This window comes from Marmota marmota, unplaced genomic scaffold (genome assembly GCF_001458135.2).
Source record: "Marmota marmota marmota unplaced genomic scaffold, marMar, whole genome shotgun sequence".
Classification (NCBI taxonomy): Eukaryota; Metazoa; Chordata; class Mammalia; order Rodentia; family Sciuridae; genus Marmota; species Marmota marmota.
Window position 1 is genome coordinate 42,486,206 of NW_026000108.1, and position 13,190 is coordinate 42,499,395.

Here is a 13,190-nt window from a genome sequence, read left to right on the forward strand (position 1 = left end):
GGGGACAATCTGTCATTATGAGGCCTATTATGACAAGCCTTTGGGTATCTCGGCCTTATGATAGTTCACATTATATATATAAAAAAAAAACCTTCTAAAAATAAACTTCCACTTGCTTGACCATGTCATTTGCTTTGGTCATCTCAGGCTTGTCCATTTTCCATTTTCAAAGACACCACACAGAACATTTTTGAGCATGAATCTTTGCCCCCATGGAATTATTTCCTTAGGGTACATTTCTAGAAATAGATTAAAAAATACTGCTGATTCATACTACTACATTATTTTTCATAAAGTGTACTAATGTAAACTTTTAGCAGCAGTTACAAGAGTGCTCGTCTCATCTTACCCTTCCAGATCATTATCCTTTGCAATGAAATTTGCTAATGTAAAATATTTTTCATTTTGATTTTGATTGTTTTGATTATAAGAAAGTTTTATCTAGGGGCTGGGGATGTGGCTCAAGCGGTAGCCCGCTCACCTGGCATGCGTGCGGCCCAGGTTCGATCCTCAGCACCACATACAAACAAAGATGTTGTGTCCGCCGAAAACTAAAAAAAATAAATATTAAAAAAAATTCTCTCTCTCTCTCACTCTTTCTAAAAAAAAAATAAAGTTTTATCTTATGTTTATTAGCCCTTATATATACACATATAAATATTTTTTATTTATTTTTATGTGGTGCTGAGGATAGAACCTCACACATGCTAGGCATGCCCTCTACTGCTGAGCCCCAGCCCCGGCCCCCACTTGACAGATGTTCATATATGGATTCAGGTTCTATCTTTAGCCTATTCAGTTTTGGTACCTCTTACTGTTTTTCTCATTAGTTGATGCTTTTATACTCTTAGAATACTAGTACTACTCAGCTTTTACCTTATTTGCTGCCTGATATTTCTCCAAAATTTTTGTTTCCTCTCTCTGTTTTAATTTTTGACACACAGAAATTTCAAGTTTTAAATATTTTAACCTGTTTTTCTATCTTTTATTGACTTTAACTCTAGATGGTTAAAATCCATGATTATGAAATCCAGTGATTATTTTTTCTCTAATTTGGATTTTAAAAAAAATTTTTTAGTTGTACATGGACACAATACCTTTGTTTTTATTTATTTATTTTGATGTGGTGCTGAGGATTGAACCCAGTGCCTCACACATGCTAGGAAGCGCTGTACCACTGAGCTACAACCCCAGCCCGTCTAATTTGGATTTTTTAAAAAGCATTCTTTGTTTTTAAACCTTCCTATTTTTATGTGGTGCTAAGGATCAAACCTAGTATTTCCCATGTGCTGGGCAAGTGCTCTGCCACTGAGCTACAGCCCCAGCCTCCTCCTTCCCCTTTTGATTTGTGATGCTATGTTTATCATACCTTTGATTCCTGTTGAACCTAATTTTTGCTTTTATTTCTTTTACCAGACCCTGCCATCCGTGACTTTATAAAGAAATGGTAAGAGTGTAGCTCTTTTTTCTCACACACCTTGACCAGGGGGCTGGCCAAGCAGGGCCAACTCCTGGGGGCATTCCAAGTGGAAGTCTGTCTGGAGGTTTAGGAAAGGAGATTCCCATTCTGTCCCTTTGTCACAGCCCCTTTCCAACCTCAGTTCCTATGGGAAAAGGAAAGAAGGTATATGAAATAAGAAGTGAAGTGCGACTGGGTACAGTGTCACACGCCTGTAATCTCAGTTACTCTGGAGGCTGAGGCAGGAGGATCAAAAGTTCTGGACAGGCTAGCCTGAAGTTTTGTAAGACTCTGTCTCAAGTAAAATTTTTAAAAGGGGGGCTGGGGATATAGCTAAGTGGTAGAGCACTCTTGGGTTCACTCCCCAGTAACATAAAAAAAAAAAAAAACTGCCAGGTGTGGTGGTGTGTACCTATAATCCCAGTGGCTTGGGAGGCTGAGGCAGGAGGATCTCAAGTTCAAAGCCAGCCTCAGCAACTTAGCAAGGCCCTAAGCAACTTAGAAAGACCCTGCCTCTAAATAAAATATACAAAAGGGCTGGGGTGTGGCTCAGTGTTTAAGTACCCCTGAGTTCAATTCCTTCAAGTAATGTCTCCTGAGTTAACAAGATTTCCTATGGCTACATAGGTAGTAAAGATCATTTATACATACTAAGTTTTTATACTTAAAAAAAAAAAAGATTGTGAAGACACCGGTGATGATTTTTTGTCGTTACTATTTCTAACTGCTTCTTGCTTTTGCTTGATTCATTAATTTGGGGTGGATTATTTGAGGAAATTGTTTTATCTCTGTTATCTACCTCTAAGCAGTTCTTCTTCCATATAAAAATGTCTAGGTCTAATTAGTTATGAAATAAAATAATTTCTGGATAAGAGCATTCTGACAGAGAGAGAGAGAGAGAGAGAGAGAGAGAGAGAGGAGAGAGCGCTATTAGACTGCCCCACTAGTAGAGACCTGGAATCATTTCCATAATGGTTGTTCTACAAACATGTATTTTTTGCTAGGCACCCAAAGTAAAGGTTAAAAAAAAAAAAAAACAACTTCTTTAGCTATTGACAAGCCATAGGAGACTAATTATCACTGCAGAAAGGGGACAGCAATGTAATAATCCTCATTAAAAAGACATTGTGAGGTAATGCAGTTCCCAAGAGAGAAGGGAAACCCATGTTAGTGAGATCATTTTCAATTGAAATAACAACCCAATTTAACTGTCTACAGGAACAACTAGGAAACTGTCAATAGACTTGCATAAAAGGCTGCATTTAAAAAACAAACAAATTCAAAACCTCTTATTTTGCTGGTGAAAAGAAGGTAGCAGGGGAAGTCTTGGCTCAGGGATGATGTCTGAAGTCAGAAGCTAAATTGCTTTAAAAGCTGAATATATAATAAGATGTTTTGTCTGCAACTCTGGCTTTTGGCTCCCTTGAGCCTCCCTGGAAAGTTGCCCCAGGCTCTCCCATTGGGGATTATCTGGTACCTGCGTGGCAAAGCCACTCCTCTATTGAATGAGGACATGAGTGTTCTTTCTGGCAATGAACAGTGTCTTCATTGTTTCTAGATGAACATGACTAGGCGTGGCTAGGAGGTTGTATTCTATCAGTTACATAAGGGATGCTAATCTTTTCACAGTCAAAGAATCTTTTGGTTAATTGTCCACAACTATGATCACATGTTTTGAAATATATTTTTTAAAAATGTTCATTGTTCACAGAACAAGTATTCATTAATTAAAAAAAAAAAACAAGGACACATATAAGTGTTAGACGTTACTGTCAGTATGAAATAACATGGAGAAGATATAATTCAGAAACAAATTTGGTATTTTGGGTAGCCTCTGCAGTCTCTTTGTGGATAATATAGGATTCTACTTGACTTTTTGAGATGATCTAAAGATTCTAGACTCCCATTATTGCCCTTAGGGGGATATATAATCCCATAAGGATTTGGGAACTTCAAGCTAGGAAACCTGAAATTGAGTCCTAAGAGACTAATGTGCAGACAGGTTAGTTGGAATAGAAAAGGGGGAAGTTAGGAAAGTTCAGAGAGTGATATTGGTAAGAAAGGGCTTGAGCAGCTGGGGTGGAAGTGGCTCACCATTTTTATTACTTTCTAGTTTGTATTTTATCTAGCAGTGTCTTGGATCAATATAACAATTTAAACTATCTTAATTATATCACTATATAGGGTTGAGAGCTCCAAGATTTTTCCTTATAGAACCCTTAACAAAGTTATATTTCAAACAATTAAAAACCAGTTCACTTTAATCCAATCAGCACTTACTAAATACAAGGTATTGTGGTAGGTGATGCAGGCGAGAAAGGAGAAAGAAACTGATTTTTGTCTGTTTTATTCACCAGTGTACAACTAGCCTTAGAACATTACTGAGTTCATGGCAAATACTGGAACATTTATTGAATGAATAAAGCTCAAAGAATGAAGTATTCACCTAAAGAGCAGAAAATGACAATAAGGGGCACCAAAACACAGAGAAGGGGAATTCCTTCTGGCTTTCGATGACATAGTCTAAGTAATTATTAGTTAAAACAATCTATGATGTATTTCCAAATGATCAGAAGATATGAAATTTCCAACACATAAAATGATTAACATTTGGAAAGTGAGAAATGTTTAGTAGCCTGATTCAATGATTTACACATTGTACGCATATACCAAAGTACCATAATGTATCCCGTAAAGATGTACAGCTATTATGTCTCAATAAAAAATAATTTAAAGATGGAACTTCCTGTTAAAATTAAACCTAGAATCTCCAAGGTTTGGGAGAATTGTTGGACTAATCCCATGTCCCTGAGATTTGTCATTGCTACCACCTTGCTGGCTTCTAGGGGATGTTCCACTCTTAATATTATGAACTGGTTTGTACATAGATTCCTTTTTTAAAAAATATTTCTTCTGGTTGTAGATGGACATAATAACTTTATTTTATTTATTTATAATTTATGTGGTGTTGAGGATCAAACCCAGTGCCTCACACGTGCTAGGCAAGCGCTCTACCACTGAGCCACAAACCCAGCCTAGAATTCTTGCTTATACAATTCCCATACATAACTAAGTCAAGGCTATAGATGAAATAAGTCTACTATGGACCAAGGGGCAGTACATGAGAGCTCCATGTAATATAGTACATAATAAATAATAAATTAATATAGCACATAATAAATTAAAGACAATAAATACGCAACATAACAAAGAGCCTATTGGCTCCAGAAGATCTTAGCTAAAATACATATTTGTTAGTTGGAAAAAAAGCTGCAACTAGCCTATTAAGTTAATTTATAGATGGATTGGTAACCTTGGATTGTGAAGAGGTTATACTGGTAAATTTCAGACAGGATATAATTTGAAAATAGACAATTTGGAAGTAGATAATTGGATTAATGGATTTTAGCTTGTTCTGCAGACTAGATGGCTCAGTTTTGTGAATGTGCAATCTTGGGAGTTGCTGACTTTTACTCCCCCTTTGACTCTTCCCACTTTCTGAAAGGAGGTCCGTGGTATATCAAATGACTTTTAATAAGGAGGTATTTCTTCACATAAGGGTTTGTAGGAGCTATGTCATCAACCAAATCCCACCTGAGCAGGGCCAGGATTTATTTTAACATGGAGAGTTTGTAGCCTATGACAGAGCTCAGGCAAGTTTTGGAGAGCTTTTCCCATCAACTTGCCGCAGTCTGGCTGGGCACAAATGCCGCAGTCTGGCTGGGCACACAATCACGAGCCACCACACAGCTTGTAGATTCAAACAGCAACTCTTTATTCCCGAACTCACACCAGCCGTCTACAATCACGTTCTGGGGAAATCCACGTTCTCTGCCCAAATCCACGTTCTCTGCCCAAAATCCTCCACTGGGCTTCTGTCTCCCAAAATATACTCTGAATCCCGTGAGAACTCAAGGGGAACTCAGGCAGCAGGATACGCCCTATTCCCAGCAGGAATAATCTTAAACCTTAAACCTGGAACCTAAACTGGGAACGCCCTAAACACGATTATCTTAAACCGGGAACACCCTAATCCGCCTTGGTCCTTGAGCAAGGTCACCTACATTCAATGTCACTGCAACATGGGGTACGCTGGCAAGGAAATTGTCATACCTACTTGGCTAATGGCTCCCAGCATCAACTGTTCATCAAAGCTCTTCCTTGGGCTAATTCACTTGGCCTATTTCCTCACTTATGAATTAAGCTTCTCAGGTGTGGGAGTCCATCAATTTAATAGATTTGGGGAAGAGAACTGGACTCTTCTGAGACCTCTCTCTGGGACCTATCCACAGTGGTAATGTTTGTGATCTGCTTTCTATCACATAGCAAGCTTAGCCCCTGCAGTGAATAGCCTGAAGCTCTAGGACCTACATTCAATTCAGTATGTCAGGGATCCAAACTATTCTCTTCCACCCAATTTTATCAATAATAGTGATAGTATTTTTATTCTATTTGTCCAAATCCTGTACCTATTTTTCTTTTGGCTCCTAATTGTGATGGACAAAAAGGATTTTGTTATTGGGCTCTTCAAGCTCCAACCAAGTACATAAATATTTATAATATGAACTTCAGTAACATATGGGAGGTATATAGTCTGCATTAGTTAGGCAATGCTGCAGTAACAAACAAGATGCAAAACTCTCCATGACTTAACATTAACACAACAGAAATTTATTTTTCAGGCTGGGGTTACAGCTCAGTGGTAGAGTGTTTGCCTAGGACATGTGAGGCACTGAGTTCAATTCTCAGCACCACATTAAAAAATAAATAAAGATATCATGTTCACCTACAACTAAAAATATTTTTTTTAAAAAAAGAAATTTATTTCTCCCTCGTGCTATAGTGTGAATTAGTTGGTCCTCCTCTACCCTGTAGCTCTGTTGCTAACTAGAATACATGACTTCCAGGGTCACGGCAACAAGAAGAGAGAGAGTAGGGGCGTCACATTTGCTCCTAAGTGCATTACACTGGAAGTGATACCCAACACTTCTACTGAATTTAGACATGACCAGTTATGTGACTCCAAACAACTGCAAAGAAGGGTTGGAAATGTATGGAAACATATAGATACTTAGAGAACCCAAACTTAGTCTGCCACAGCTGGAAAAAGAATGATCAGGAAGGTTAAGAGAACAGAGTGGGACATGAAGAGGGTTGAGTGGTACCAAAAGTGTATTTTGTCCATTTCAGAGTTTTGCCAGAGGTGGACAGACATCCTGTCTGAAATTTACCTGTACAATCTCTTCACAATCCAGTGCTTCCAGTCCATCTACAAATTAACTTAATATGCTAGTTGCAGGTTTTTTCCTACTAACAAGTATGGATTTTACCTAGGATCTTCTAGAGCCTATAGGCTCTTTGTTATGTTGTATATTTATTGTCTTTAATTTATTATGTGCTATATTAATCTCTACAAGTGAGAATCTTGAGCCCATAGTAGTTTGGGATCCTTCTACACTCTTCAAACCATCTCAAGTGTAGCATTATTTCCCCTCCTCCCCAACAGACAGATTTCCTTGAGTAGGAGTCATCTAATGTAACTGTATTTCTTAGGCATTCTTTTTAAATTAATCAGCTGGTATTTGTTAGTATTCTTTCTAGAAGGAGAATCCAAGATCTTTCTGAGCCCAAAAAACAATGGGGAACTCCAGATAGGTAAGACATTATTCTGTGGTCTTGTTTGATATGATTGTGTTTGCTACATCAAGTAGATAAGTCTTATCCTACTCTGCCATTAATCCTGTGTCCCAGGTGGATCCACTCACCTCTACCTAACTGTATCCACTGAGCCAATACTGTCACCGTGACATCTCGGGCTAATCCGTGGCCAGCAATTCCCAAATTTGAACATGGGGATCACCTGAGGAACTTTAATACTGATGGTTGCCTTGATGGCATTCCCAGAAATGCTGACTGAATTGGTCTAGGGTACAGCTGTGGGAGTGTTAAAAGCTCCCCAGATGGCTCTAAAAAGCAGAATGTTTTGAGATTCACTGCCCAGAGTGTGACTCCATGCTCTTTTGACACTTTTGTGTCCATTCTGCAGATCCATACCTGTACCACCCAGTCCTGGGGTCTCTAAGCCTCTGCCTAGAACACACCTGTTCTCTGGGTCTCCGGCAGGCTGGACCCTCCGCCCTTCCATGCTTGGCCTTAGGAATCCCCTTTTTCTTCTCTGGCTCCTGAATAAAGCCTGACATTTTAAGAGAAGGTAGATTACAGAAAAATCAAGCAGGAAGTATAGGGAGTTCCCAGTTTACATCAGTTTCCCCTATTATTCATATCTCACATTTACAGTTGTTACAATTGATGAGCCAGTATTGATACATTATTGTTAACTAAAGTCCATAGTTTATATTGGGTTCACTTTGGGTGTTGGTTTATGGGTTTTGACAAACGCATAATGTCATGGATCCACCTTTACAGTATCATACAGAATGGTTCCACTTCCCCCAACTCCTCTGTGCTCTCTTCAGTTATTCTTTTTCCTTCCTCCCCACTCTCTGAAACCCTGGCAACCACAGATCTATTCACTGTCTCTGTATTTTTCCCATCCTTTCCACTGCAGCTCCCCTTTTTCTGGCCCTGGTTCTCCTCCCCAGTACTTGCTGCATGACACCATCAGGTGAATCCTCAGTTTTCACCATGCATTCATTCAAACTTTTTTTTTTTTTTTTTTTTTTGGCACTAAGGATTGAACTCAGGGACACTTGCCTACTGAGCTGCATCCCCAGCCCTATTTTGTATTTTATTTAGAGACAGGTTCTCCCTGAGTTGAGGCTGGCTTTGAACTCCCAATCCTCCTGTCTCAGCCTCCCCAGCTGCTGGGATTACAGGTGTGTGCAACCTCGCCATGCCAAATTCAGACATTTTTGTGTGTGGTGCTGGGGATTGAACCCAGGGCTTTGTGCATGGAAGTCAAGCACTCTACCAACTGAGCTATGTCCCCAGCCCCAAACTTTTATTGAGAACCGGACACATTGTCATGCCTGTAATCCCAGCAGCTCAGGAGGCTGAGACAGAAGGATCGTAGGTTCAAAGCCAGCTTCAGCAAAAGCGAGGCTCTGAGCAACTCAGTGAGACCCCGTTTCTAAATAAAATACAACAAAGGATGAGATTGTAGCTCAGTGGTCAAGTGCCCCTGAGTTCAGTCCCCATTAACCCTCCCCCGCGCCCCCACCCCAAAACCAAAACCTTTGTTGAGAAACTCTAGTGAGTAGCAATCAACTACTCAAGAGAAAAATCTCCAAGAGATGAAGACAGGAGCTGGAAGAACAGGTGGGCTGAGTGGGACGCTGTTGATCACAACTGAGGAGGGCATTGGAAGCCATAGCGAGGCGGGTGGTTGGGACTTCAGTCTAAAGTCACTGGAAACCTTTGCACTGTCTTGAACAGTATCTCGATCAGGTTTGTGTTTACAAAGATCACTCTGGCATTAGTGTGGAGAAAGAAGTGGGCATGATGGGTGCATGAACAAGAGAAGCAGCGCTGGAGATGAGGAGAAACCAACAGATCTGAAATGGAATCTGCGGAATGTAGGGAGTGGGGGCATTGATGTTTCTAAGATGACTCTGGATGATGTTTGCAGATCAGAGAAAAAAAGATCATATCCAAAATCAGAGACAAAGTTGAGGCAAGTAGGGAAAGAAACCCCTGGATACTTTGAAAGACATGAACTCAGTTGGCAAATCCAATTTTTTGTTTTTTGTTTTTTTTGTTCTTTCTGGTGCTGGCAATTGAAGCCAGGACCTCACACATGCCAGGCAAGTACTGAGCCACACGCCAGGCCAATTCAGTTATGGGCAAAGCCGGGTTACTGAGGGACCGTCTAGGCTGCCTTCTGCCATCTTACCCAACCCAGCAGTGCTCCTTCCTTGTTTCCCAGCAGGACTCTCCACTTGCACCCAAACTCTCCTGGTTCAAGACTCAATTATTCCCATTCCTGCCACAGAACATGCTTCATTTCTGGCAGTCTGTGCCCTTCAACTTTCTTCTGTGAAGCCTTTTCAGGTTAATCCTATACATTTCTGTCTGTCTCTCTCTCCCCGCCCTCCTTCATGCTAGTGCACAGGATTGTTGAGACTAAATGAACTGATATCTGTAAAGCACTTAGTACAGTTCCAGGCACACAGTAAATATCACACAAAACATAGTCATTAACATTATTCTGTGACTATTTTCTGACCACCTGGTGTAAGATTTCGCCCAACAGGGAGTGCAGTGGAGAGGAGGGCATGTCCAATTGATGCCCACCTGACTGTAACTTAGACTGTTGATTCCCTGAGGGCAGGAATAGAACTGTCTTATCTCTAATAGGTTATTTTGGGTGACCATTTTTAAGATAGTGGACAAGTAGGGAGGGAGAGCATGGGAGGAGGGATAGATGAAATCTAGATAGGGCAGAAGGGTGGGAGGGGAAGGAAGGGGACATGGGATTAAAAATGATGGTGGAATGTGATGGACATTATTATCCAAAGTACATGTATGAAGACACAAATTGGTGTGAATATACTTTGTATACAACCAGAGATATGAAAAATTGTGCTCTATATGTGTAATAAGAATTGTAATATATTCTGCTGTCATCTATAAATAAAAAAATTAATTAAAAAAAAGATAGTGGACAAAATTGTCTTATTTTATTCTTATTTTGATGTCCATGATTTCTCTCTTTCTGATGACTGGGAATTTTAAAGTTCTTTGATGGGGCTAGTTCTTGAAATGAAGTAAAACCCACATAGACTTGTCAAGAGCTATGTATAAGATGTTCATTCTCAGTGAATCTTTTTTTTTTTTTTCACCATTTTATCTTTGTGTATTTTAACAGAAAACTATTTTGGGGAAATCAAGATCCCATTTGCCCCATTCGTGAGACTGCTTTGAAGACTCAGCCATCCAAAAGACTCAAGGACCTTGCTCATCCCAAGCCAGTCTCCAAGCATTATGTACCTAACAGGTTGGTGTTTGTGTCATGAGGTCACTTTGCCATGATTCCTTCAAGAAAATGAACATAAAACCCAGGCCTTTCTCCCAAGAGTCCTGCATTGTTCAATCTACCATCAAAATGTATTGAGGATTAGTGAAGCTGTGTCTGTTTCCAATCTCATATGACAGTCAAACTTTTCCAGAGCAAGATCCAGACTCGGATCACATTTCATAATGCTTTGGTTTATGAGAATTTTTAAAAATAAAATAACAGTGTTATAAAATAGCTTTTTTTTTAGTGGTGGGGATCAAATCCTAGGCCTTGCACATGCTGGGCAAGGGCTCTACCACTGAGCTACATATTGAGCCCCAAGATCTTCAAGGTGTCTTTAATGAGTTTTATAGAAGCCATTAGTTTTTCAAGTTAGGATCCCTGATTTTAGTATTAAAGACATATTAGAAGTTGAAGGTATATCCAAAGTCACCTGTTGGGACTACTTCAGAGGACAGGCCACTCCTTTCTCTAAGTTCTTGCCTTGCTTGGGAGATGCTGTCTGTCCACGATGCACTCCCCCCCATCTTCCTGGCCTGCCCTCTCAACGTCCTTGGTGGGTTCCTCTTTCTTTTCTGCCATTTCCCAATTGACTTCTTTCTCTTTCTGCTCTAAACAATTCCCAAAACCAAGGCTGTCCTCTCATATGGATTTTGTTTCTAATTGTGTGGTGATGACCTCCAAATCTTCAACTCCTCTCTCTTATCTCAGATGTACTGGGCTCCTGGGGGTGGGGATGGAGCCAGGGAAACCTCCCACTCAGCATGTTCAAAACAGGACAGGACTCCTTTTTAATCAAATGTTGGTTGAATGAGACACTTGTTTCAGAATGACATTTATAATGTGCAATCATTGGTGTAATTGTTTGCTTTTAAAAGTTTATTCAAGAATATGAACTCAAAATGGGTATGGTGGCACACACCTGTAATCCCAGCGACTCAGGACGCTAAGGCAGGAGGATGGCAAGTTTGAGGTCAGCCTGGGCAACTTAGTGAGACCTTGACTCAAAATAACATTAAAGAGGGTTCAGGATGTAGTTTAGTGGTGGAACGCTCACCTAACCTGTGCGAGAGCCTGGGTTCAATTCTAAGTATTGCAAAGAAAATTTTTTTTCAACAAGGTTTTTGAAAAAAACAGGTTCAATGGGAATCACTTTGTCTGAACAAGAGAATTCCAGTTGTACATTGTTAATTACATCTTCCTTCTTGAATAATGAATAATCCTTGCCTGTTTGATGATGTCTTACCATTCTTTTTGTTTTATTTATTTTTAAAAATTTATTTATTTTTTTACCATTATTTTTGGTGACATGTTACAATTGAATTTAACTCAGCACACGTTAGGTGTGTATCATATTTTGCTTCATATTGTTTTATATTCTTATTATACTTAATTTCCTATTATATAAAAAAGATGTTTAAAAGGAAACAGGGCTGAGGCTGTGGCTCGGTGGCAGAGTGCTTGCCTAGCATGTGTGAGGCACTGGGTTTGATCCTTAGCACCATATACAAATAAAAAAATAAAGGCATTCTGTCCATCTACAACTACAAAAAATTTTTTAAAAATAAAGGTGACAAAAATCTCCTATAGGCCTATAATTCAGATAAATTTTTTTATATTTCCTTCTGGTCTTTTTTTTTGCTATGTATATGTGTGCATTTTATATATAGTCTACTTACAATTTTTGAGATAATCAATATATACTTTATATAATGTTTTTTTATACTTAATTTTTTTTGCTGATCATTTAGGTTAGAGGTCGATCTATTTTTGATTTCATTGATTTTCTCTATTATTTTACTGTTTTCTATTCCATTTATTTCTTCTCTGCTCTAAATTATTTTCTTTCTTTTGATTGCTTTGGATTTCATTTGCTTTTCTTTTTCCAGTTTCTTAAAGTGGAAACTAAAATCATTAACTTGAGACCTTTCCTTCTTTCTAATAGTTATTTAGTCTATGTATTTTCCTCTAAGTCCTGTTTTAGCTGGATTTCACAAATGTTGCTATGTTGTGTCTTCATTTTCATTAAGTTCAAAATGTTCATTAACTTCATTAAGTTCATTAACTTCATTAAGCTCATACTTTCTTTTAGTACTGGGGATTGAACTCGGGGGCATTTAACCACTGAGTCACATCCGGAGCCCTTTTTTGTATTTTACTTACAGACAGGTTCTCATTGAGTTGCTTAAGGCCTTGCTAAATTGCTGAGACTGGCTTTGAACTTGCAATCCTCCTGGCTCAGCCTCCTGAGTTGCTGGGATTACAGGCATGTGCCACCATGCCTGGCTTCAAAATACTTTTTAATACCTCTTTTGATGTCATATTTGAACCACAAATATTTTTGAGATAGGTTCTTGCTCTGTTGCCCAGGTTCTCTTGAACACCTAGGCTCCAGTTATCCTCCTGCCTCTGTCTTCTTGGTAGCTGGGACTACAGGTGTGTGACACCGTGCCCAGTTTACAGCTTTTACTTTTTGTTCTATAGTGATGACTTCAGGATCCATAGTACACATCTTGAACTTTGCATGGGCTCTGTAGTACGCACCTTCACGTTGTACCGCTTTGTGTGGTGTAGTATGTCTCCCGTTCCTCCTGCCTGGCCCCGGGGCTGTTATCATCATGTATTTTACTCTACATTATCTTATAAATCCCACAATGCATTTTTATTTTTCCTTTAAACATTAAATTATCTTTTAAAGATATTTTGAAAAATAAGAAAAGGCATTTTATGTTTACCCACATTCTTACCATTTCC

General features: G+C 39.2%; 1 protein-coding gene across 1 annotated transcript in view; it reads left to right on the forward strand.

The window, feature by feature from the left end:
- Thegl (theg spermatid protein like) overlaps positions 1-13,190 on the forward strand; it is a 49,634-nt gene that overhangs the window by 13,882 nt on the left and 22,562 nt on the right. Inside the window, exons 2-4 of the mRNA XM_015481767.2 lie at positions 1,417-1,447; positions 7,049-7,114; positions 10,287-10,415. Coding sequence (XP_015337253.1) covers positions 1,417-1,447; positions 7,049-7,114; positions 10,287-10,415 — 226 coding nt within the window. The remainder of the gene's footprint in view (positions 1-1,416; positions 1,448-7,048; positions 7,115-10,286; positions 10,416-13,190) is intronic.